General features: G+C 44.2%; 1 protein-coding gene across 1 annotated transcript in view; it reads left to right on the top strand.

Annotated features, from left to right (window-relative positions):
• The window catches only part of sparc (secreted protein, acidic, cysteine-rich (osteonectin)), a 31,545-nt gene extending 10,271 nt beyond the window's left edge, over positions 1-21,274 (top strand). Inside the window, exons 2-10 of the mRNA XM_083651697.1 lie at positions 6,177-6,242; positions 6,884-6,940; positions 9,593-9,719; positions 11,778-11,899; positions 12,772-12,892; positions 17,147-17,280; positions 18,660-18,808; positions 20,130-20,278; positions 20,810-21,274. Of these exons, the coding sequence (XP_083507823.1) occupies positions 6,186-6,242; positions 6,884-6,940; positions 9,593-9,719; positions 11,778-11,899; positions 12,772-12,892; positions 17,147-17,280; positions 18,660-18,808; positions 20,130-20,278; positions 20,810-20,838 (945 nt within the window). The 5' untranslated portion in view covers positions 6,177-6,185 and the 3' untranslated portion in view covers positions 20,839-21,274. The remainder of the gene's footprint in view (positions 1-6,176; positions 6,243-6,883; positions 6,941-9,592; positions 9,720-11,777; positions 11,900-12,771; positions 12,893-17,146; positions 17,281-18,659; positions 18,809-20,129; positions 20,279-20,809) is intronic.
• Positions 21,275-25,000: the final 3,726 nt, after the last annotated feature.

The raw sequence follows: 25,000 nt of genomic DNA, 5'->3' as shown, positions 1-25,000 counted from the left end.
TGTCACCGAGGAGACGCAGCAAGAATTCCTCTAAATCCGCCCCGTTTAAAGCCTGTCGGAAAAAGAGACAGAAGAAGAGAGAGAGAGAGAGAGAGAGAGAGAGAGAGAGAGAGAGAGAGAGAGACATTAGAGAGAGTGATCTGTATTAACAGGGTGTTTTCGTCCGTAGCGAGTTTACACCCGGGGCCTGCTTGCTTACCCAACAAACCTCCCAAATTAAATCCATTTCAGGGGAAAAAGAGCCTCTTTATGAGACTGAAGTTTCCCTTTTAGCCGCTGCCCTGTTTGATTATGAGAGCAGCTTTCCAAATAAAATAATTTGTTTTGCTGTTGCGTCCGTCCGTCCGTCCGTCCGGCCTTCGCTTTCGGAGTGACTTTTTCGGCCGCTCCGACTAAATGGGGATATGTTAAAACGGACGTAAGGCGGGAACGCCGTGTCCCTCCAAATCAAATACTGAGCGGACATTTTTGGAGATGATGAGTTTATATTTTCTTTCTCTGAGATGGGATTTAGCGTTTACCCGGTCTCTCGCTCGCTCTCAGTCAGACGCCACTTTGTTAGAGGTTCTTGTTGCTCAATTTCCCGTCGGCAGAACACCTCATTTCTTTTTTAGCTCTGCGTTTTCAACGGCACAGAGGAGTTTCCTTGTGTGCAGGTTCTTTGGTGACGTCACTGTCTGCGTCCTCTGGCAGCGTCTCTGTATTTTTCCACGTCCAAACCCAGTTGAGACTTCATGGCCTAAACGCTTTGGACCTTCACGCACAGTGGTCACCATTGTGGAAGTCCCGTTTGCACCCGGCCTCCATTCAGTATCGGCGCTAACAGATTAGCCCAACAATTCCTGTTGACAGCTGGAGGAACAAGGCAGCAGCAATCATCTGTTTTACTGTAAACCTCGATTCATCGAGAACATAGTGCACAGTCAACCTTCTCTGAGAAGGTCTCTGAGAAGGTTGACTGTGCTATGCTCCTTTTCAGGCAATGCCTTGCACCCATACAGGAGCGACGTCATTCACTCCTGAGAGCTCTCCACTACAGCCACAGCCTTCTCTGATTGGCCACTGGGAGCTAACCAGTACAACCACAGCCTTCTCTGTTTGGCCACTGGGAGCTAACCAGTATAGGCTACAACCACAGTGTTCTCTGACACCCCATTGACACCTGATTTTTAAATGTGAGCTGTATCTGGATAAGTTATCTCGAAGTTATCTATCTGGATAAGGAAAAAACGCATGCTAATGCAAGGTGTGAATGCACCATGATCAGGATGTGATCAGATCTGCCTGACCACATCTGGAGGTAGTCTGGCTCACATTTGTGTCCAGATCTCTTGCATTTACACCTGGTTTTTAAATGTGACCTGTATCCAGATCACTTATCTGGATACAGGTCGCACAGTGTTTCCTTTGCTTCGTCACCTCGAGAGAAGCTGCTGAGGAAAGCGAGAGCATCTCTTCTTCACTTCCCCGCTCTTCATTTGGCTTCTGGGTGGCCATTCCACCCGGCTCCCTTCTGCTCACAATGCCAGTTTTCTGACAAGTAGAATAATACCGACACGCAACGACTGCTATGCTATCTGAACAGAAATGCAGATACCAGGATAAGACTTGCCTTTTAGATTGTGATGATTTACTAAGACAGCTGTCATACGGTGTTTTGCATTTTACAGCAAGTGCTACATGCAACAGCTTGTTACATTGTTTCAGTATTCAAAAGGCACAAGACCAGACCAGACGTGGGATTTGTGTTATACTTGGAGCATTGAGAACAAATAGGCAGCAGGCCAGCAGCACAAATGAAACGGTATAGTTACGTGCAGGATAGATCAGAAATGTGAGCCTTTACCAATGGCGAGATCTGCGCTTCAATGCGAGCGAATGACCCTTTGATTCTACAGATATAGATCTAGAATCATGCTCTGAGGGTGTTTTTGACCATTTTGCCCTGTCAAGTCAGTGTTAAATCACTGTATGCACTTTTCTCTCTGTCATCTGTCCAGGGATCACTATGGATGGAAATGAGCATCCTTGCTAAATCCGGCATGTTTACATCTTGTTTGATGTTCGGTAATGTGCATTGTCCCTATCAAATAAACAAATTAAATACATAAATACATAAATAGAAACAAACAAAATCAATCATTTCCAAACAGTATATGGAGCTTTTATACAAGGGTTTTCCAAGACAAACAGAAGAAAAGAAGCCTATAGGGAAGTGTCAATAATGTCAAAAGGCTCTGGAGACGCTGGAGGCTTTGTCAAAGCACACATGAGCTCATCATGTCAACAGCCTCCGTCTCTGCTTCACTCAATGCAAACGTTGCCCTTTAACAGCATCTGTCTCAACACGTTGTGCTGTTTGGATGCTGCGTGTCTCGGGGGCCTGCTGGGGCAATTCTTCCTGGGTTTCAGGACACCCAGCAACCAGCCAGGCCAAGTGTTCCTCCTCCCTACACCCGCAAAATGTCAAGTCGAGTTGACCTCAGGCGATGTTTTCAGCACACTACTCATCTCCTCTTGTTGCTGTTGAAAGGACGGAGGGAAAAAAGCTTCCAAATTGTTCTTTAAACACGTTTGGAAATGTTCTCGTCAATTAATTTGATGTTGGTTTAAACGAAAGCGGCTAACGTCTTACTGAGGAGCAGGAATTCCGACTATTCACAGCTGTGTTTAGTAAATCTTCTTATACCCTGCTGATCTGCTCTGACATTTAGCATGGCACTAACTGTGTCTGCTCAGCTCAGTCTTATTCCTCTGCGTGACGCATTTCACTGGCTTGCAGCTGGACTAACAAAGAGCACAACGACAACAACAACATCTTATGAAACTTCCTGTGAAATTCAAATTCTAGAATGCAACCTAATAGTGTATTGTTACACTGCCAGTGAAACGTTTGGACACACTGATTGGATGTATTGTTTCCCATTGTCTTCGAGCTACTTTCATCGAAATCTCTCCACTGCAATAAGAATAAGAATAAGAATAAGAATAAGAATAAGAATAAGAATAAGAATAAGAATAAGAATAAGAAATGCTTGAAATGAGTTTCTTAAACAAATGTAAATAGTGAAGTTGATCCGATTTGAATTCCAAAGACTTTGCCTTTCCACCAAGGCAAAGAATCTAAAATATAAGATAGTTTTGATTTGTTTAACACTTTTTTTGGTCACTGCTTAACTCCATATGTGTTATTTCATATAGGAAAATGCACGAGTCCAAACGTTTGACTGGTAGTGTATAGTAGGTGCTATTCCCTTTGATTTCTAAAATAAAGAAAGAAAATGGGGGTACATTGAATGAAAATAAATGCTTTCATCTTTGCACTCGACGACCCCAGACAGCATCACTTCAACAGAACCCCCTATATGCCACAGGTAACTTTGATCTGTGAGATAAACATTGTTTCTGGATGTCTGGGTGAAACGGGCCATCTAGATAGAAAGAGAGAGAGAGAGAGAGAGAGAGAGAGAGAGAGAGAGAGAGATTGTATACCATAAGAGATGGCATGTCCACTGCCAGACAGACAAAAGAGCCCTTATTTAGTCCTTCAGAGGAGACATGATGGAAGCAGAGAAGGGAGGATATCATATCAAGGTTCCAACAATGGCCGCTCAGAGCCAACGGCTGGAGAGGAAGAAAGATAACCGTTTCTCCTCTCATAGTCGAGTCAGGAATGCTGGTCCCGGAGATAGATGGAATGTCTGTTTTAATTTTGTTTATGTCGCAAATGTATTGTCAAAGTCAGCAGCATTTTAAAATGACACGAAATGCTTTTCCATGGGGGGCTCCAAAGCGCAGGTGGGAATTGAACCCTGAACCCCGGCAGTGTTAGCGCCTTGCTCTATAGCATCGAGATGCACAGCAGCACACATGCATGTCACATGTGGTGAATGGGTCCTGAGTGTAGAGATGTAGTGGAGTGCATAGCAGCAGAACGGCCTAATGGAAAAGATTACGTCCAGTACAGCCTGATGTAATATGAGGAGGTAAAGTGCGGCGCCTCAGGCTGTGGGTTTGTAGACCTACAAAACTAAACAGCAGCTGTTTACAAGCCTGTGCTGTGTTTCTGAAGTCAATCTAATAGTGCAGTGTGCTCTGATTTATGCTCAGAATGACCAAATTAAATGAGTGGTTGAAACAACCATTTGAACAGAAACAGCAAGAGACATTTTTGAACATGGCTGCAAGTAAACTAGCAGACACTGCCTGTTCTGTTTGGGCTCTGGACAGCTTCCATCACTCCATTGTGTGACTGTGTCAATGTGCTGCGTGTTGAGCCTGTTGTCTATAAACGTCTTTGTTGTCTGTACTGAAAACTGAGCCGGCTTCATTATGCACTGATTCTCAACCATCTCTGATGTAGTCCACATGAGAGCCACAGATACCATCTCTGATGTAGTCCACATGAGAGCCACAGAGACCATCCCTGATGTCGTCCACATGAGAGCCACAGTCCATCCGTGATGTAGTCCACATTAGAGCCACAGACCATCCCTGATGTAGTCCACATGAGAGCCACAGATACCATCTCTGATGTAGTCCACATTAGAGCCACAGACCATCCCTGATGTCGTCCACATGAGAGCCACAGATACCATCTCTGATGTAGTCCACATTAGAGCCACAGACCATCCCTGATGTCGTCCACATGAGAGCCACAGTCCATCCCTGATGTAGTCCACATGAGAGCCACAGATACCATCTCTGATGTAGTCCACATTAGAGCCACAGACCATCCCTGATGTAGTCCACATGAGAGCCACAGATACCATCTCTGATGTAGTCCACATTAGAGCCACAGACCATCCCTGATGTCGTCCACATGAGAGCCACAGATACCATCTCTGATGTAGTCCACATTAGAGCCACAGACCATCCCTGATGTAGTCCACATGAGAGCCACAGTCCATCCCTGATGTAGTCCACATGAGAGCCACAGAGACCATCCCTGATGTAGTCCACATGAGAGCCACAGTCCATCCCTGATGTAGTCCACATGAGAGCCACAGAGACCATCCCTGATGTAGTCCACATGAGAGCCACAGAGACCATCCCTGATGTAGTCCACATGAGAGCCACAGACCATCCCTGATGTAGTCCACATGAGAGCCACAGAGACCATCTCTGATGTAGTCCACATGAGAGCCACAGAGACCATCTCTGATGTAGTCCACATGAGAGCCACAGACCATCCCTGATGTAGTCCACATGAGAGCCACAGAGACCATCTCTGATGTAGTCCACATGAGAGCCACAGACCATCCCTGTGGTAGTCCACATGAGAGCCACAGACCCCCAGTCGATGACATTTTGTCTCTCATACTCAAATCTTCTTTTCTTTTATTCAAGTTTTTTCTGAATTTTCTCCCCAATAGTACTTGGGAGGATCACGATATTCCCCACAGTTCCCCTCCCCCTGAACAAGCACCCCGACCAACCAGAGGAGGCACTAGTGCAGTGAGTAGGACCCTTAATCCAGTTTTCCACACGGCCAATTGTGCCTGTACGGACGCCCGACCAATTCGGAGGTAACACTGGGGCTCGAACTTGTGACCCTCGTCATAGGCTCTCGGACCTGAGAATATGTTTATTGTCAGATATGATTTTGTCCAGAATTCCATGACTATCTGTATCATAGATAGATAGATAGATAGATAGATAGATAGATAGATAGATAGATAGATAGATAGATAGATAGATAGATAGCAGTGGAACTATGATCAAAACAGTCATTCTTATTCTCTAACTGTGTTTTTGGAAATGAAATATTGATTTTAAAAGTTTTATAATTCATGAATTTGTTGGGGAACCTCTGGAACCGCCTCAAGGTCCCCTGGTGGCCCTTGGACCCCACGTTGAGAACCACTGCTTTAGAGGTTCTTCTGAGATCTAAAGGAGCCAAGCACCTCACGCTTCCTCACAAGATAAACATCCCCATAACTTTACTCCCTTTATGATGGGGTTCCTCAAGGAGCCGTCTTGGGTTCCCTATAGTTGCAATTTGAAACCCTTTTTACTTTTTTACAGTGTATGGTTTCTATCAAATGTTTGGCTGTCTTTTTACAGGGTGCAATTGTGCTTATTATCAGATATTTGGTCTTGTGTGTAGCAAATGTCATCAATCAATACTTATATGTATAAAACATGTTTGACCACTGGTCTGTTTGTTCTGACAGACTCTGAAGATGAGGATGTGGATCGTCTTCCTCCTCTGCCTGGCTGGCCATGCCATGGCTGCTCCTGTGAGTTACTGTGTGTGTGTGTGTGTGTGTGTGTGTATGTGTGTGTGTGTGTGTGTGTGTGTGTGTGTGTGTGTGTGTGTGTGCGCAAGAGTGTGTGTGTCTCCTTTTGTCTTTTTCTTTATGAGCATTTTCCGTTGTGTGTGTGTCCTCTTTGTGTCGCCTTTGTCTGGCTGATATTGTGTGTTTTCCTGTACATCTGTGTGGTGTGTGTGTGTGTGTGTGTGTGTGTGTGTGTGTGTGTGTGTGTGTGTGTGTGAGAGAGATCACTGTTTGCTTTGTGATGTGTTCCTTCATTCAAGTGTGCTTCCTGTGTGTGTGTGTGTGTGTGTGTGTGTGTGTGTGTGTGTGTGTGTGTGTGTGTGTGTGTGAAGAATTAATGTCACATGTCTGTGTTTGTGTGTTTCTCCATTTGAGTGTGTGTGTGTGTCTGTGTGTCTGTCTGTGTGTGTGTGTGTGTTTGAGAGAGAGAGAGAGAGAGAGAGAGAGAGAGAGAGAGAGAGATCATGGCCATGTCTCCTTCTGCTTGAGTTCCTTAATTCAAGAGCTTTTCCTGTGTGCATCCGCGAGTGGGTGTGCGCTCACGTGCAAGTGTGAAATTGAAATTGTGTGTGTGTGTGTGTGTGTGTGTGTTGCGTCCCCAGACTACGGAAGAGCCCATCGTGGAAGAGCCAGTAGCTGATGAGGAGCTGGTCATTGAGGTTTGTCCCAGATGACTTCCTCCTCCCTGTTTGGGTTTCAACATGGGTTTTCATCATGTTTGAAAAACGTTGAAATGATCTGAATTCAAGGCCTTGATATGAAGATATCAAGTCATTTATTGACCTTTGTTGATGATCGAGGATTTGCAATCAACAGGTCTCTGACACAGCTTACGGTGGCCTGTAATGGACAGAAATATAAAATTCTAAATGCAAGATTGCTAATTACAGCAACGGTTTATTTTGTTTGTGTCACTCTTGCAACATGGTGGCTTGTCCTTTATCCACTGTTCATTGAAAACATTTTGTAACAGAATCAAATTGACTTTAATGTCCAGTTATACATTTGCAGGAATGTGTTGCAGAGACATGATGCAATTTGAAGTGTTTCACAGTACAAACATGATACAGCGACGACAGCAGCTTTCATACTTTCTACTAAAATAAAAAAATATAATAAAAACATAATGGAAAACATTTGACCTGTGACCTCCGGCAAAAAGAGCTGCCATATTGGAGGCATGATGCAGATTGGTGAATATTGACAGTTTGACACCAAACAATGATTTCCGTTTTCTCTTTGCAGGCTAATTAACTTAACTATTGCAAAAAGCCAAGATGCAGCAAATCATTCTCAACAAAGTCATTAGCTACAGATACAGTATATTAAGAGCATTTAACCACTGATCTGGAAAATGTATGGGAAAGTTGACATCAGTGCTATTGCTATGCTGCCCCCCCCCCCCCCCCCCTCCTTTTGGGGGGATGGGAACCCAACCCAAATTCCTTTGTACACATCTGGGACTTATTTGGCCTTGGTGATGTTATTATAAGCCACACAGCTGCTCAGAGAAGGTCCAGTCTGCTCAGAGGCTGCAGCCAGGAGAGCCACATAACCATCATGATGTCATCATGATGTCATCATGATGTCATCATGATGTAGAGACTCTTTGCTGAAAGTAAACAGGTTTTTTGGAAGTGTTTTGGTACCAGGGTTCCTCTTTTACGTCATTCGTCACTGCTGTCAACATTACGGTTAATATGGTTAGGCAACTAAAACGACCTTGTTAACGTTAGAGAAATGGTTTTTCGTTAAGAAAAACATTAAATGTGGCTCACGGTTGAAATGTACTTTGAAAACGCTGGGTATCGACAGTGATGGGCAAGCTACTTGGAAAATGTAGTAAGCTAAGCTATCAGTTACTCTCGATTAAATATAGCTAAACTACATTGAAGCTATCCCCAGAGAAATGTAGCAAGCTAAGCTACGAGCAACATGGCAAAAGCAGCTTGCTACATCAAAGCTAGCCTACTTTTTTTCTCACATTGAATCAACTTCATGTCAAAGAACAACTTTCCACCAAACAAATAGGCACTTGTTGTCCGTCATAATGGAACTGGAAGTGCTTTATCGGCTACACAGGCACACTTGACATGCAATGTCTCCTCCTGTTTAATCCAAACCCCAGCAGAAATCTCTACTGCGTGCTTTGCTCATGGATTTTCTCTGGCGAGTAGCTTGTAGCTTTTGCGGGAAGCTACAAGCTACTTGGGTCTATAAATAGCTTAGCTACTGAAAAAGCTACTTGGTTCAAAAGTAGTGAAGCTACCACCAAGCTACTGAGAAATGTAGTTAAGCTATGTAGCTTCGCTACTTGTAGCAAGCTACTGCCCAACACTGGGTATCGAACCCCGTCGTCGGCATTGAAGGCAAAACGTATACGCCCATCCTCCAGCCCGACTACAAAGTTACTTAAATATCAGATCTGGGTTGATAAATCTTACAACAGACAGACAACAGATGGGTCAAAACGTAAACTCCTTCCAACTTGGCGGAGGTAAAGATCTGTCCTCCAAGCAGGGCCGTGCCCGTCTGCTGTAAACAATACTAAAGTAAACATTCCCGGGCGTGTGCAGCGCGAGCTCGGCGTCAGAGAGGGGCTTTCGTGTGAATGTTTAACTGTTTCCTGCTCCAGAGGTCCAGTGGGACCAGAGATCCCACAGCCCTTAAATTTAGCCGGCCGTCGGTCCGCCAGCGCGGGTCAGGAAGCCATTACGCCTTTCATGGCTTCACCACATGTGGACCCAGCTGCTTGTTGTTGTTGGACAGATCTGCTCTCTCTCTCTCTCTCTCCCCTCGCTCTCCCAGACTCTGTTTGGTCTTCAGGGAGGAACCTCTGTTTGGCGCTCTTTAGTGGTGACGTCCACTTTTTTCTTCTTCAGGAAACCAGGGATATTTAAACTCTTTGGTTTAAGTGGACTTTCGCAAACGGGGCAGAAATAGACCTGAAAACTTTTACGTGGAAAGCAAATTCAATTCTGATTTTTAAACCTCTATCGATTTCCTGGTTGCCTCGACTCTAAGTTTTAAAGGGAGGCAAGAACATTTTTCATTCACTTTCCTCATGCAGATTTTCCCAGCCAGTCTGGGACTTGAACTAGAAACCTTCTGATCACAAGTAGATTCCTCTACCAGTGATTAGTCTGAAGCATTGGGACAGATCTGTCCAATACAATGCATGTTTTTAAAAGACTTTCCTATCATTATTTTTAACTCCTTGTAACCCAAATAACTTCACCATCCTGTGCATGTGAAAGGGTTAGGGGTCGCCCTCTGACCTCTCTCACCTCTCGCCTCATTTCACCCTGCAGGAGGCGGAGCCTGAGATGGAGGCGGAGCCTGAGGTGGGGCCGGCCAACCCAGTGCAGATCGACATCGGAGAGTTTGATGAGGCCATCGAGCTTGTCGAGGATGTTGTCGAGGATGTTGTTGCTGAGGGTAAGTTCACACACACAAACACACAGACACACACACACACACACACACACACACACACACACACACGCACACATGGATACAGATACAGATACAGATACAAATACAAAAAGTCCATCTTAACAAGTAATTTAGTCTCATATTGACCTTCACATCTTATTTTTCTTAAACGAGAAAAATATGATTAAAGGAGAAAACGTCGACAAATTCTGAAAATTCTGTTTACTGCAGTTTCACTTTCAAAATTCTTGAAACAAGTTGATTATAATTGGAAACAAGTGAACATTTTCAGATATTCTTTAGGACTCACAAATAGACTGAATAACTTGAAGCTGAAATAATAAATCGAACTTCCATAAATTCTTTCATTTCCGGCCGTTGTGGAGACACCTCCAGAAGTCAAATGTGTCATGTTTGTTGGCTGAAGCAAACCGTACCCTGGCCAAACCCCCGACACACATTCGGTCGCTCCTCAAGGCGAGGATCTGGTTCTGCTCTGTGAGATCCTCCAGACTGGCAAGGCAACAGCGTCGTAATGACAGACTGCGAGCAGAGGGCTGTAATTATGTGTTCCACCCTGCTGGAAGAACCACAGCACTGCCCCGTATTTCAGGAGCAGCCTGGGCACAGCCGCAGGCCCGCTTTTTAGGGACAATCTGTTCTGAGTGAATGGAGAGGAAAATAACTGAGCGGGACAAGTTGTACAAAAAGTCACTCTCAGAAAACAAGGCACAAAAGCGTACAAAGGTTTGTTTTGCTGAGGCAGCAGCACCCTATGAGAGTACAAATACTATAGAGAGGCAAAGTGACCGCCTACTTCCTGCTTCAGCACTGTACCACAGATTTTCATCTGCCAGTTATTTACATAGACATTTTGTAAAATGCTTATAAAAATAGTTGTACTTGTTCAAACCAAACGGTTCAGATATATTTAGATGATTTTTTAGATGTCGTTTTTTTTAGGTTTTGGTCTGAGTGAAATGTTCTATGGTCTCTCCCGATTCTAAATATATCTGAACCATTTGGTTTGACGAAGTAAAACTATTTCTTTACAAGCATTTTACGAAATGCCTATGGGAAAATAAATGGCGGATAAAAATCTCTGGTACAGCGCTGAAGCAGGAAGTAGGCGGTCACTTTGCCTCTCTATTTAGCCTTAGGCCCTGTTCAAATTTGGTAGGGATTAGGAATAATTATGTGCTCCAAGTGACAGACATGTTCTTTGATGCTTTGGTACAAAAGTACCGTTTTAAAATGTCCCTTTAGGGCTCCCACCCAAGCATCAAGCCACTTTGTAGCTTCATGTGGTAAAGCTATACCTTCAAATGCAAAGAAAACGAATACAACTATGTACCTTGTGCTGTCACAAATGCTTTTAGTGCAATACAAGGTAATCACTTAGTACCTTAAGGCAAAGTGGGGTCCAGGGAGCCTATAATTCCATCCATAAGTAACACAATGACAGAATGTATGTTGGTCCTGGGTTTCATACACTTTCTGTAATAAAACAACTGAAAGGAAAAATCTTCATCAGATGGGGGTACGACTTTTGTCCTTTTAGGGGTCCTTGACGTGGAAAACGTTTGAGAACCACAGCCTTATGGCCCATTAGAGAACTTTCAAGGGTACATTTGTGAGTATTAGAAGTGGGTAGGCCTACAGAAATGGACCTGTACCATAACTCTATTCATGACTATTTCTGACCTCTATTGAGAAATGTGCAAACGCTGTCATTATTTTCCATCATTTCTACTGTTTTACACAAAAGCAGCCTTTTCAGAACTGCACTTTTAATTTTCATCATCGTTTGATGTATCAGTGGTCAAATCCAGACACAAACTCTTTCTTGACGCAAGTCATTTGGGCGATTTCACCTCAAATATGAATGACTTCATTCCGCTTGCCTTTGAGCAGGAAACTCTGGAAAGTGAAGTGTGTGTCTGGACTGGACTAAGTGTGTCTGGTTTGGCTGCTGTTGTGTTAATGCTTTATCCAAGAGCAGTAGCAGTTAGTCCTGCCCAATAGACCGCCAACACTTCTTCTTTGTTGGTGTTTTTCCAGATGTCTGCCTGAACCACCACTGCAAGAAGGGCAAAGTGTGCGAGGTGGATGAGGACAACACCCCCATGTGTGTGTGCCAGGACCCCTCCAGCTGCCCCACCGCTGTGGGAGAGTTTGAGCACGTGAGTTCAACAACCTCTAGTAACATCTAGTCCTGCACTTATTTAACCTTATGTATGGACCGTAAGAAACATCTAGTCCTGCACTTATTTAACCTCATGTAGGGACCATAAGAAACATCTAGTCCTGCACTTATTTAACCTCATGTAGGGACCATAAGAAACATCTAGTCCTGCACTTATTTAACCTCATGTAGGGACCGTAAGAAACATCTAGTCCTGCACTAGGGTAACTGAACACCAAGCTCGGAGTCAGCACCGCCCTGTTTCACTTTCACATATAGTCACACCCAGTAATGACTTCTACTGCTGGAGACTGCAGCCCCACTGTAATAACTGGAGGTTATAGTGCCTTGCTTAAATACTTTCTTACTATCTGTCCAGTTTGTCTAGGATTTGAACCAGCAACCTTCTGGTCACAAATCTTCGTTTTAGTGTCCAGCTTTTCTTAAAGTGTTTGCATGAAACCACAATTTGAAATTAGAGGGAAAGGAACCATAATAATTGCCTACATAGTTTTATCATGCTTTGGTTTCTTTTATTTGTCTAATAAAGCAAAACCAAAACAATTACAATTGATTGATGATCAACAAGTATCAAGCATCACAGCTTGCGTAACAGGCCTGAATGGTTATAGATGTGAAGGCTAAAATGAGGCTATACAGTTTAAAAGTGAACATTTAGACTTCTGCGGGTGTAGCCTATCACAGAAGTAAAGCATTATATAAAAGTGCCCTTTTCCAAACAGATTCCAAGTACTACTTCCCAGATGATTCTGTGTAACAAATCATCTGGCGCGTCAGGTTATTACCAAGTAGGCTACTGTAGCCTACCACAGAGCTGATAATTCATCTCTGTCTATTCCCCATCCCCAGGTTTGCGGTACCGACAACAAGACCTACGACTCCTCCTGCCACTTCTTCGCCACCAAGTGCGCCCTGGAGGGAACCAAGAAGGGACACAAGCTGCACCTCGACTACATCGGACCCTGCAAACGTGAGCTAGCTCTCCGCCACTGCTCCTGCTAACCCTAACGGTGCAAACACACCAGCTACGAGAGCACTGCTCCTGCTAACCCTAACGCCACGTTCACACACACGCCTAGAGCGACGCTTAAAGCAACGCCTAAGCAACGCCTAAAATTTAGGCGTCCTTGTTAACAGACGAGAGCGTTCACACATACCGCTGCCACGCTGTGCTGAAGCCACGCTCGCGCTGTGCCTACGCTGCGCTGCATTTATCGTTTAGGCGTCTGTTCTATTTTTCAGCTCTAGGCGCGCTGAACTGTCAAGCTGGCTGTTGTTTCTAACGGACTTGGGCCATATTTTCTACCGAGTTTGCCCAAAAGGGAGGGTGGAGCGCGAATTAACGAGTGCATAGTAGGAGAGCTGTCCTTCATGTGTTCCTCTATTAACGTCTTTTCTGTCAGATGTATATATACCCCCCCTGTCTCAATGCATGTATCACTCATGGTGTTGATGACTCATAGTCACATGATTACCCGAGGGAAAATAACAATTACAGCGGGCCAGGAAATAGACAGACATCCTCACTTGCACATTACAATAAAAAAGAGGACTCACCCATGCTATAAATCAGATCTGAAAAGTGTAAAAAAACCGCTGCTCATGTGTTCAGCGTAGCGCAGAGCGTGGCGTCCTGTGTGAACGAAAATAGGCGCCAGGCGTGCATGAAGCAATGCCTATATGCGTAGGCATAGGCGCATAGGCGTAGGCGTGTGTGTGAACCGGCCGTAACGGTGCAAACACACCAGCTACGAAAGCACTGCTCCTGCTAACCCTAACGGTGCAAACACACCAGCTACGAAAGCACTGCTCCTGCTAACCCTAACGGTGCAAACACACCAGCTACGAAAGCACTGCTCCTGCTAACCCTAACGGTGCAAACACACCAGCTACGAAAGCACTGCTCCTGCTAACCCTAACGGTGCAAACACACCAGCTACGAAAGCACTGCTCCTGCTAACCCTAACAGTGCAAACACACCAGCTACGAAAGCACTGCTCCTGCTAACCCTAACGGTGCAAACACACCAGCTACGAAAGCACTGCTCCTGCTAACCCTAACAGTGCAAACACACCAGCTCCGAAAGCACTGCTCCTGCTAACCCTAACGGTGCAAACACACCAGCTACGAGAGCACTGCTCCTGCTAACCCTAACGATACAAACACACCAGCTACGAGAGCACTGCTCCTGCTAACTCTAACGGTGCAAACACACCAGCTACGAGAGCACTGCTCCTGCTAACCCTAACAGTGCAAACACACCAGCTACGAGAGCACTGCTCCTGCTAACCCTAACGGTGCAAACACACCAGCTACGAGAGCACTGCTCCTGCTAACTCTAACGGTGCAAACACACCAGCTACGAGAGCACTGCTCCTGCTAACCCTAACGATATAAACACACCAGCTACGAAAGCACTGCTCCTGCTAACCCTAACGGTGCAAACACACCAGCTACGAAAGCACTGCTCCTGCTAACCCTAACGGTGCAAACACACCAGCTACGAGAGCACTGCTCCTGCTAACCCTAACGGTGCAAACACACCAGCTACGAAAGCACTGCTCCTGCTAACCCTAACGGTGCAAACACACCAGCTACGAGAGCACTGCTCCTGCTAACCCTAACGGTGCAAACACACCAGCTACGAAAGCCCAGCCGAGTGTAAAACACACCAGAAGCGAGCTGTTTTGCGCCGCTCCGGTCACAACTTTTACCGACTTCCTGCCTGGCTTGACACATTCGCTCACGGCTCAACCAGACACCAAAGCTTTGTGGCTATTCGCGGCACTGGTGTGCTTACACAGTAAAACTAACTCCCTGAAGAATTACTATTGGCAGGGAGAAGCTAGTGATCCACAGAAAGGCAGGGTCACGCCTACAATGGCTAAATCGGCGGTTTGCTCGCACCTCTGTTTCTACTGGCCCTGACTCAAAATCCTAAAATACCTTCAATGGTATCAGAAAATTATGACCAGGTAGCGCAGATATTTCAAGGCCCAGAGTGTCTGCCATGAAACTGCTCCAGAATTTGCATCATCAACTAGCTTCTGCTTGCATCATAAGCTCTTTACAGTACTATGAGTGCTTATTTGAGTAGAAGTAGTCCCAGTGGGAATTGAACCGCTCACCCTGCCAAGGTTAGTGCCTTGCTCCCCCCACTGAGCTACACAGGACCAACTATTTGAAACAACACTGATGCAATAAATCAGTAATCAAATCATACACATTTTCTTTAGATGCGGAACCCAGGTGGTACAGATAGAGACAGGCCCGGCGTTAGGGGCGGGCCTGACCGGGCCGGGCCCCCCCATTCAACAAACTGGCCCCCCCATTTTTTGTTTTTTGTTTTTTGCTAAAAACATTTTTCCGTTTTTCTGTTTTAAAGTTTAACATGGAATCTGGCTGTCATTAGGCATTGATTAACTGAATGCTATTGCTAACTGTTACTTTGAACATCCATTTGCAATGATTCTGGCTGGATATTAACTATTGAAAATTTGTCACAATGAATGCAATTTGTGCACAATGTGTAAATACACTTAATATTAATTGTTTAGGCCTAATTATTTGTAAAGTCACAACACATTAGAGATGTGTGTAGTTCTTCACAGATTTAGCCTCTTCATTTTGCTCTCAAATGCACCAGGTTGACGAATTTTACTTTAAAATGTACAAAATCTTCTTCCGGGGGAGAATCCCCCCGGACCCCCCTTGGGTAGCTTGGCCCCTCCAAGCTAGGGGCAGGCCCCCTCTGTAACTTGGGTCTGGAGCCGGGCCTGGATAGAGACGACTTAAACCAACAAGGATAAAATGGACAATTCAAGGATTTCATCAAAGATTCGGTAGACTGATTAGGATTGCCCTTTTTTGGCACACGTTATTGTCTGCCATTGCTAAGTCTAGATTTTAGAGCAAATTTGATGGAAAGCTACTCGCTCACTATTCCAACTGATTTTGTTGAATTTTAAACCGCTCACTGTGCAGAAATGCTATTCAAGCTATCTTTACAAATGATACGAAAGCGGTCATTTAATTTGATTTGATTTGATTGTTATTTATGCATTTTGTCATTTCCATTCTGCGCTTGAGTTTTGATGTCATTTCGTTTGTGTTGCCCAATCATTTCTCTGTCCTCTTTTATCATGTTTTATAAGGCCCTGGGGGATTCCACGTCCCTCTTTTATTTCTTCACTTTTTTATCATTTATATGTGCATATAAATCAAAGCTAAGCCTAGCTGCTAGCATAACGTTCACTCCCAAGACATTTTTGCGGTGAGGGCGCGGCCTCAGCTGTAACGTCTGGCTGGCACAGGAGGATCTGTCCAGGCATGCAGGCCTCTGTGCAGACTAAAGACCTTCACTCAGAGGAAGAACTCATGTGGTGCACAGATGAACCGGGCCTGAAGGGTCCACATGGAGAGCAGGGTGTTACATATATACAACAACAACAAAACAAAGAGTCCCGTTTGTGCTTTCTGGATATTAGAGGATGACATGAGACGGGCATTTGAGATCATTTTCTGCTATTGTTTCCCCCTCAATCTGTTCACCCAATTTGGCGACAAGTGTGCTCGGGAATGGTACCGGGGCGCCAGTGTAAAAGCACCCTTAGGGTACGTTCAATCACACCATACACCGAAGCAACGCTCAACCTAAGCTCAACCTAAGCTCAACCTACGCTGAAACCACAAGTTTAATTTCGGCATCCTTGTTGTTAACAGCCGAAGCCGTTCACACCAGCCTTGCTCAAGCTGCGCTCACGCCGCGCTCAAGCGATCGTTCAGGATTCAGTTCTATTTTCCAAGCGTGAAGCGTGAAGCGTGAAGCGGCCAGTCAATGCGAGTTGTGGGCGGGTCCAAGGCGCGCCGAGCGAGGCGCTGAGGGAAAGAGTGTGTGAGCTCAACTTCAGCGTGAGCTCAACTTCAGCTCTGCTCCGCTCAACTTCAGCTCTGCTTCTGTTAAGCGCCAGGTGTGAACGAAGGCTTAGACACAGTTTCATTGGTTTCATTTCACAGTTTCCATTTGCATATTTGTATTTTGAAAGTGCAGAGTGCAGGCAGAGGTCAGCAGCCAAATGCATAGAGCTAAAATTAGAACAGTCAGGTGTCCAGTGTCAAAAAACCTCATGATTCCTATTATGTAAAAAATGCATTGCTTGTGATTTTCCTTCATCTAACGCCACATACTGGTCATTATAACGCAATGGGTGATGTGTGTGTGCAGTGATCGAGCCCTGCATGGACACCGAGCTGAATGAGTTCCCCCTGCGCATGAGGGACTGGCTGAAGAACGTGCTGGTCACTCTGTACGAGCGCGATGAGGACAACAACCTGCTGACCGAGAAGCAGAAGCTCAGAGTGAGTCAGACATAATGAAGACATGAAATACACAAAACACCCACCACGGGTCCTTGACATCCTTGAAAGTTTGTGAATTTGAGAAAAAACATCAAGGCCTTGAAAGTTTTTGAAAATAGACCTAAATAGACAGGGGGTGTCGGAACCCTGAAAACATGTGGTGACTGCAAATATGTCTCTGCTCTCCTGGTTTGCTGTGGGAAAGTATGGCAATACCAAAGGGCCAAAAAGCACAGATCTGCAGATACACAGACGTGCACCACAGGAGGCTTCAGAATGACTAATACTAGCTGAAGGGGCTTACTGTAATGCTGGTGAAATTCACAAGTAATAAATAACACATTTAACTCCATGGAGCAACATCACAAAAAGTGTTGTTTCTAGTTTTTCCCATCGTGAGCCAAGTAGGCATAGCGTGCACGGCCTTTTGCAGCATTTTCCTGCTTCACACTCATTCAGTTACAGATATTCACACTGGCAGCTGGCCAATACAACCACAGTCTTCTACTGTTTGCTCCATTAGAGTGGTTTGGCGGTTGACTGCCTTGCTTGAAGGCACGTGGGCAGTAGCTGCTGAGGGCGGAGAGAGTGTGAACCATTCACTTTCACCAGCCACGATTTGAACCAGCAACTCTCTCAGCACAACCACGCCCCTCTACGCATCAGGCTACTGCCGCTTCAAATTGAAATCTGTTCATCAATAAAATACATACTGGGTGGGATGTACTGTATGTTTCTGTCTCAACTAATAATTTTGCCCAAATCCATTGTTAATTCGATGGAAAGCTTATGGAAATGCAGGAATGCTTATCGAATCAGGAATGCTTATCGAATCAGGAATGCTTATCGAATTCAGGAATGCTTATTGAATTCAGGTAGCATTCCTGGACTTGTGAAAGGAAATGGAACCCAATGGATCCCAAATGTGCATATCTGTCTTCATGAAGTCTTAACTCTCCACTCTGTGCTTTTCTGTGAACTGAAGTAAAATCATCAGTGTTAAAAATACATGTCTAGACCCAGCTGATGTAACACTTAAGCTAATTTAATTTAACAGCTGTCCCCCAGAGCCCCATCAGATCTAGTGATAAATAAACACTTTGTATAATGGCTTTTTAGATCAAATCCATACGGTAACATTTCCAGTGTTAATAAATCTTGATTTCCCTGTGCTAATTATTTGGAGTTAACCAGTGTTGATTTATTAAAGACTTGTTTGTCCACTCATCAAGCTGATCTGCTTCTAGGATGGCTGTTAAATTAACTCTGGTGGGTGTGGACTGATCAAAACGTGCTCTGACTACAACTGCTTGAAACTATTACCAAGTTGTTGTGTTTTGGTGATGATGTCATATAATGCGTATCTCCACTCGTTTCAGGTGAAGAAGATCTATGAGAACGAGAAGAGGCTTCAGGCGGGTGAGCACTCCCTGGACCTGCTGGCACACGACTTCCAGAAGAACTACAACATGTACATCTTCCCCGTGCACTGGCAGTTCGGTCAGCTCGACCAGCACCCCATCGACGGGTACGTACTGTGAGAACCACAGGGGGGCGCTGCAAGCAAAAACAACCAAGCAAAAACAATCACACCGATAAAGAGCAGAAAAGAAGAGTTTTATGCATATCCAGAGTTCTTCACCTGACTTAAAATAAAAAAAAAGTGCACGTTGATATAACAGAAGGGAAGTGGGCCTCGAAAAAGTGATCAAATCCCCCCAAAATATCAATTACTTTTGTCTTTATTGTATCCCCCCCCCCCCCCCCCCCCAAAACGAGCTTATCACATTGATGCACCAAAGTCCATGGAGGACTTTTATGCAGATACAAAAAAACAAAAAACAAAAAACGGCAAAAAATATCTAAGGTTGATCTGCATCTGAAGTATTTCATTGGATCAAAAGATAACGAAAATAGTTGTAAATGGTGAAGATTGTTCACCAAGCAGATACCTAACAAATCATACTGATAATATATATATATATGTGTATATATATGTGTATATATATATGTGTATATATATATATATATATATACACATATATACACACAGTATATATATATATGTATGTGTGTATATATGTATATACATACGCACAGTACAAGTATTTGTGTCCAGTTTACCATACTTGTGTGTCACCAGTCAGCCACACTGTACTTTTGTTTATCAGTCATTGTGTAGAAATACCAGAGTCACCTCTAGAAGTCTTTCTATGATGAATCTATTAAACCCGACATATGTAAAAAAAAAAAAAAAAAAACATCTAAAGGGACAAAAGCACACTAGTGAAATGGCCATCTGTTGTTTATTGGTTGATCTTTGGTGTCAGGTGATGTCACCTTTTATAGAGCACAACAGGTGGTGAGTGACATCACCTGGCACCAAAGATCAGCCAATACCAGATGGCAAATGGTTTAGTTCCTCTCTAATGAGTGCTGTAAGACTTTCAAAACAATTCCTCGTGGGTGTTCTGTGGAGCGACACGGTGCAGCAGCAGCAGTGCAGCAAACATGTAAAAAGTAGGACTTCCACTATGGTAACATCAGTTTAAAGTGCTAACATCTAGTAGGAAGTCTCATCATCTCAGTAAGACGACTGTAGAAGATGCAACAGGCGAGACCACATGCTCACCACTGTGCTGGCTCTAGAACATGAGCATTAGCAGTTTTCTGTGTGTGCTTCACATGTGGAATGTGTTGGATGCTTTCATATGAAGCATCTTAGAGCAGTGTTTGTTACCGTGGGGTCCCGGGAGTATACACTCTTTAGCCTGGGTGGGAATTGAACCCCTAATCTCATGCATGATGCCTGTTTGTTATCGGTGTGTTTGTTTGTGTGTCCACTATAGCTACCTGACCCACACAGAGCTGTCCCCCCTGCGCGCCCCCCTCATCCCCATGGAGCACTGCACCAACCGCTTCTTCGAGCAGTGCGACGCCGACAGCGACAAGTACATCGCTCTGGACGAGTGGGCCGCCTGCTTCGGCCTCAAGGAGCGTGAGTACCCCTCCCAGCCACGGCCTGGACCATGGAGCTCCTGCAAACACGCTAACAGTGCACACACAAAAAGTGGAAAAAAAAATATTTTTTTTAATTTAAATAAAAAGTAGGCTACACAACAGAAAATACCCCCCCACCCCCGGTTTAGTTTTTGCCATTTTGTCATCAATTTTGGCCAGGGGGTGTATGTTTTTGGTTTATTTTGGTATTTCAACCTCAGATCCTATAAGTCTATAATACACTGTGTAATCAAAATTGTTCATCGCTGCCCCCTAAGGACATTTTACCCCCCATTGACTCCCAGCAAAAACGGCCAAATCATACATTCTATTATGTTATGTTATGCTTTCATCCTGGACTCCTGGCTTAGAAATTGCAGTTTTTACTATTTTCCACCAGATGGAGTCATTTTCTCGTGTTTGGCATAGGCCTCAATGGCATGTAATCGATCCTTTACTGTCTTGCCTGTTGATGTGTCGTGTTGTGTGACCAGCTGCTCACGGCTCTTCTGTCTCTTTGTCTTTGCAGAGGACGTGGACCAAGACCTCGTCATCTAAGCTCCTCCCACCAGCAGCAGTATGACAACTGTTAGTCGCGCGCTACTAACGGGACAAGGTGCTGATCCCTAAATTAAAAAATCACAGTAACGGTGCTAATTTTTATAACGACCTTTCCTACCTATACCACTAAAAAGATTAAGAAAAGAAAGAGGTGCACAGTCTGTACTAACCATCGCAAAACGTGATCATGCAACTTCCAATTCTTCTTGTTTGTGGAGCAATGAGTAAATAAAAGTCAATCTATTAAAGTCGATAGATGAGAATAAACGAAAGACCTCTGATGGCGGATGTAAATGTATTCTGTTTTGGAACGGGTTGAAGTGATGTTTGTTGATGACAATATTGTATGTTTTAATGACTTGGTCAGGGCTTGAATTTTAGATTGATTTGAAACAAAGTTGTAAATTCAAAAATAAAGTTTCTAAATAAATGATCCCTTCGCTTGCTTTCTACAAGGAAAAAAAAATTGTTTAGTTTTTTGCACTCTTTTGGTGGTGGACTCAATTGTCTTTTTTTGTATTGTGTTTGAGTACGTTGATCTTTTGACTACTGCTTTTATACAGTATAAGTATATAATTTTCCATAGAGATTCCGTGTCCCCGGACGAGGGACACGCGTGTATTTGATATCTGAGTCAATAAAGAGGATATATTGTTTGGACGGGGAGGAAATCTCGCAGGCTGAGAGTTTTTCTCGCTCTTAACAAAACTCATTCCATGAATAAAAGACTATGAAAGATCCCAACATCTCTGCATGCATTCATATCTGCATTTCTTCTGCCGAGGAATTTCTAGCGGCGCGACTCAAGACGTGACACAGACCAGGCTTGTCAAAATGAGCACCATCACATATCTACACAGAACACACTGTCTGATTCACAAAGAGACACATTTGAAAACTAACAAACTAACTATGGTCTCTCGTGATTCTGAATATAGCTGAATTTCTGTTTGTCTGAGTAAAGGAACATCTATGGGGAAATGAACAGAGAATTCACTTCCTCAGTTCGTGGGCAATCTCGCGATGGCGGGACTTGGTCGCTCTATAGGCAACTTTGCAGGTTAGCAGCTGGAAATCACAGGGAGAGGTAAAAATGTGAACTTCATTACCCAGAAATCCCGCAACGTGACGTCAGTAAACGTCTCACAGCTCGCTCATGTTTACCAACCCAGCTGGACTGTGACAGAGAGGAGGAGAGATCTACCGCTTTCCTCTCTGGACGGAGCCAAGTTTCCATTCTGTGTGGAGAAGATTTCCCACCAGTAACCATCCTGGCAGTAGAATTCAATTTGGACAAAAGAGATAATATATATAAGTCTGAATTCACTCTTCTCTGCCCCACTCTGTGATTTAGGTTGGTGGGAAGGGATATTTTGTTTGACAGTTTTTACCGTGCAGTCTTAAGCCCATTTTCCAACAACCGCCAACATTCTTGTTGGCGGTTTTTGGAGAATGCTTAATTGGTGTGCCATGGGCATTAAAGGGATATTGGTGTGCCATGGGCTTTAACCTGTTAACCCCTAAGCCCATTTTTCAGCTCACCTGCCGAAAATGACATGCCTGAACTGAATTGAGTATATCTCCACAACTACAGGGTATTTTCTGAAAATTATTTTTTTCAAAAGCTAGCCAACACCTGTGAGATTGCTGTAAAAGTGTCAGAATTAATTACAAATGTACTGTATCAGAGTAAAATCAGTTAGAACATGGCAAAAAATTAAAAATGCAAGCTCCGCCCAAAAAAAACAACACTATTTTGGATGAAAAGCACCTGAAAATCATGGGTTGGTAGCCAAATTATTCTATGGAGCAGTAGACTAATATCTTATGAGTGCTTGTATCAAAGGAAATCCTTAGAAAGTGAACCAGAGCAATTGTACAGATGATTTACTACATGTAGGCCCAGGCGGACATGATCTGGGCACAATTTGGGTATCATGGGTGCCATTTGACTTTTCTATGGTAGAACACTGAAATACCTTTTTTTTCTCCTACTTACATATCACTATAGGTACTCAGTTAATATGCGTTATGGTTTGGATAACCCTCAAGCGTTATATCTGTATTTTTACTCTGTGAAATGCATCAGAAAAGCCTCTTGAAATTGCAGGCAAAGCTTGGGACGTTACGCAGAGGGATATCTCGGGACCCCATTGGCCGATTTCGATGATTGACACCTCTATGGAAGCGTCAGAGCCAATAGAATCGACGTAAACTGAAAGAATTTATGTCAGACCGTTTTCCAGGAAATGCTGTCGACTGAACCCAAAGCTCGTCTATTCTGTGAAGATGACCACTCCATGTAAAATCCTCCATATGGCTTTGTAAACACGATGACTGTAAAAAACAACACTTTAAGATGATGAAGAGGCATTAGGAGTAGCAATTAGTAGCGTTTTTATGAAGTCAAACACAACTTTTGATTTGAAAACAGCAAAGGTAAGACATAACTTGCAGGGCCGTAGCCAGGGTTCCGAAATAGGGGAGGTCCAGCAAGGGGAGGCGGATTCGGCGGCGCCCGTTAGGGCGCCGCCGAAAAAAAATTGAGGTTTTTTTCCCCCCTTTTTAAGCCATATTTAGAGTAATATATCATTTTAAATCAACATTAGGATTATACTGTTGTGATGTCATTATTCAGCGTTTGAAGCTCAATTTGGGCCGTTTGAAGCCCAATTTGGGCCGTTTGAAGCCAGATTTGGGCCGTTTGAAGCCCTATTTGGGTCGTTTAAAGCCAGATTTGGGCCGTTTGAAGCCTGATTTGGGCCGTTTGAAGCCCAATTTGGGCCAAGTCCAATTTTCAATGAGATGCACCCACTTTAAACCTGAATAAAGTAATAAAACCACTAGTAAACCAGTAGGCGGCGCCTGGCCTGCTGTTCAGTGAGTGGCCTGGCCTGGCCTGCAAAAAAAAAAAAAAAAAAAAAAATTTTTTTTTTTTTTTTTTTTTGGCAGGCTGAAATATTAGGGGAGGTCCGGACCTCCCCGTTCTCATAGCTAGCTACGGCCCTGATAACTTGTAGTTTTATCTGTAAAACGTTAAAACTTTTTTGCTGTTCTTTGACAGCCTACTGAGTGAGTTTTCATCTCTCAGAGACGATCTATACCTCTTTGGAAAGAGCAGAGCCTTAGCTATCCAAAGCCGCCTCGTTTGGAGAGAAAAGATTCACTCGCAAAAACAAATCACCACATAAACGCAGGCATGCACGGTTTTCTTGTTTTTGCTACATGGTGATATTGTTGCTTGGGGTTGGAATTATTTTTCGTTTGAATACAAATGCTTGTCAGAGTCTTGTAGCCAAGTTTCTTCCTGACATTTTGGTGTACTGTATGTCTCGCTGCCTGCTTCCTAGGCTGCTGTAGAGAGTCATTTGTGAGAGATGACAAGGGCTCAGCCCGCCGGCGGGCCCGCTAGGGGGGAAGAGGTTAAAGGGATATTTGTGTGCCATGGGCATTAAAGGGATATTGGTGTGCCATGGGCTTTAAAGGGGTGGTTTGGATTTGGATTTGTGTCCTATATGTGCAGTAGAATGCAGCCAGTTTGGTGGAGCCTGCCTGACAACAGAATAACAGAAAGGGGAAAAAATGCTTCCACACTGCTCACCTGGCGTAATCAAGTCTCCACAAGCCCTGAGATGCCACGTTGACTTGAATTAAAAAGACATCACTTACACCTTGTTTTTAGCTGAACTCTGCACTGCAGCAGGCTGCAGTCCACTGCCCATGTTCTTGGTCCTGCCATCTTCATGGCTCCAGTGAAGATACAAACAGGGCGTAGAGATGATCTAATTTGTAGTCAACTCGGCATCTCTGGGTACCTTTAAAGTGAAAGAACAGGGCAGATAGCAGCACAAACATGCAGCTTTCGTGTATCATGTGTGCAGCACTGTTTGAACTGAGCGTAACCCTCGTGAGTCGAGTTTGAAACCTCAAAATAATTTGTTTTTATGAGCTTCAAAGAATCCACAGTGTCTTTTCTCCTCGGCACAGTATTTTCTTCTCCGTCGAACGTGATCATTGTAGAGTTGCAGGAGGTTTGCTGCTCTGTGTTACAGTTGGTTTGCTGCTCTGTGTTACAGGAGGTCTGCTGCTCTGTGTTACAGTTGGTTTGCTGCTCTGTGTTACAGGAGGTCTGCTGCTCTGTGTTACAGTTGGTTTGCTG

The sequence above is a fragment of the Poromitra crassiceps genome, assembly GCF_964638095.1.
Source record: "Poromitra crassiceps genome assembly, chromosome: 15".
In the NCBI taxonomy this organism is placed as follows: domain Eukaryota; kingdom Metazoa; phylum Chordata; class Actinopteri; order Beryciformes; family Melamphaidae; genus Poromitra; species Poromitra crassiceps.
This window is presented reverse-complemented; position numbering and strand designations above follow the sequence as displayed.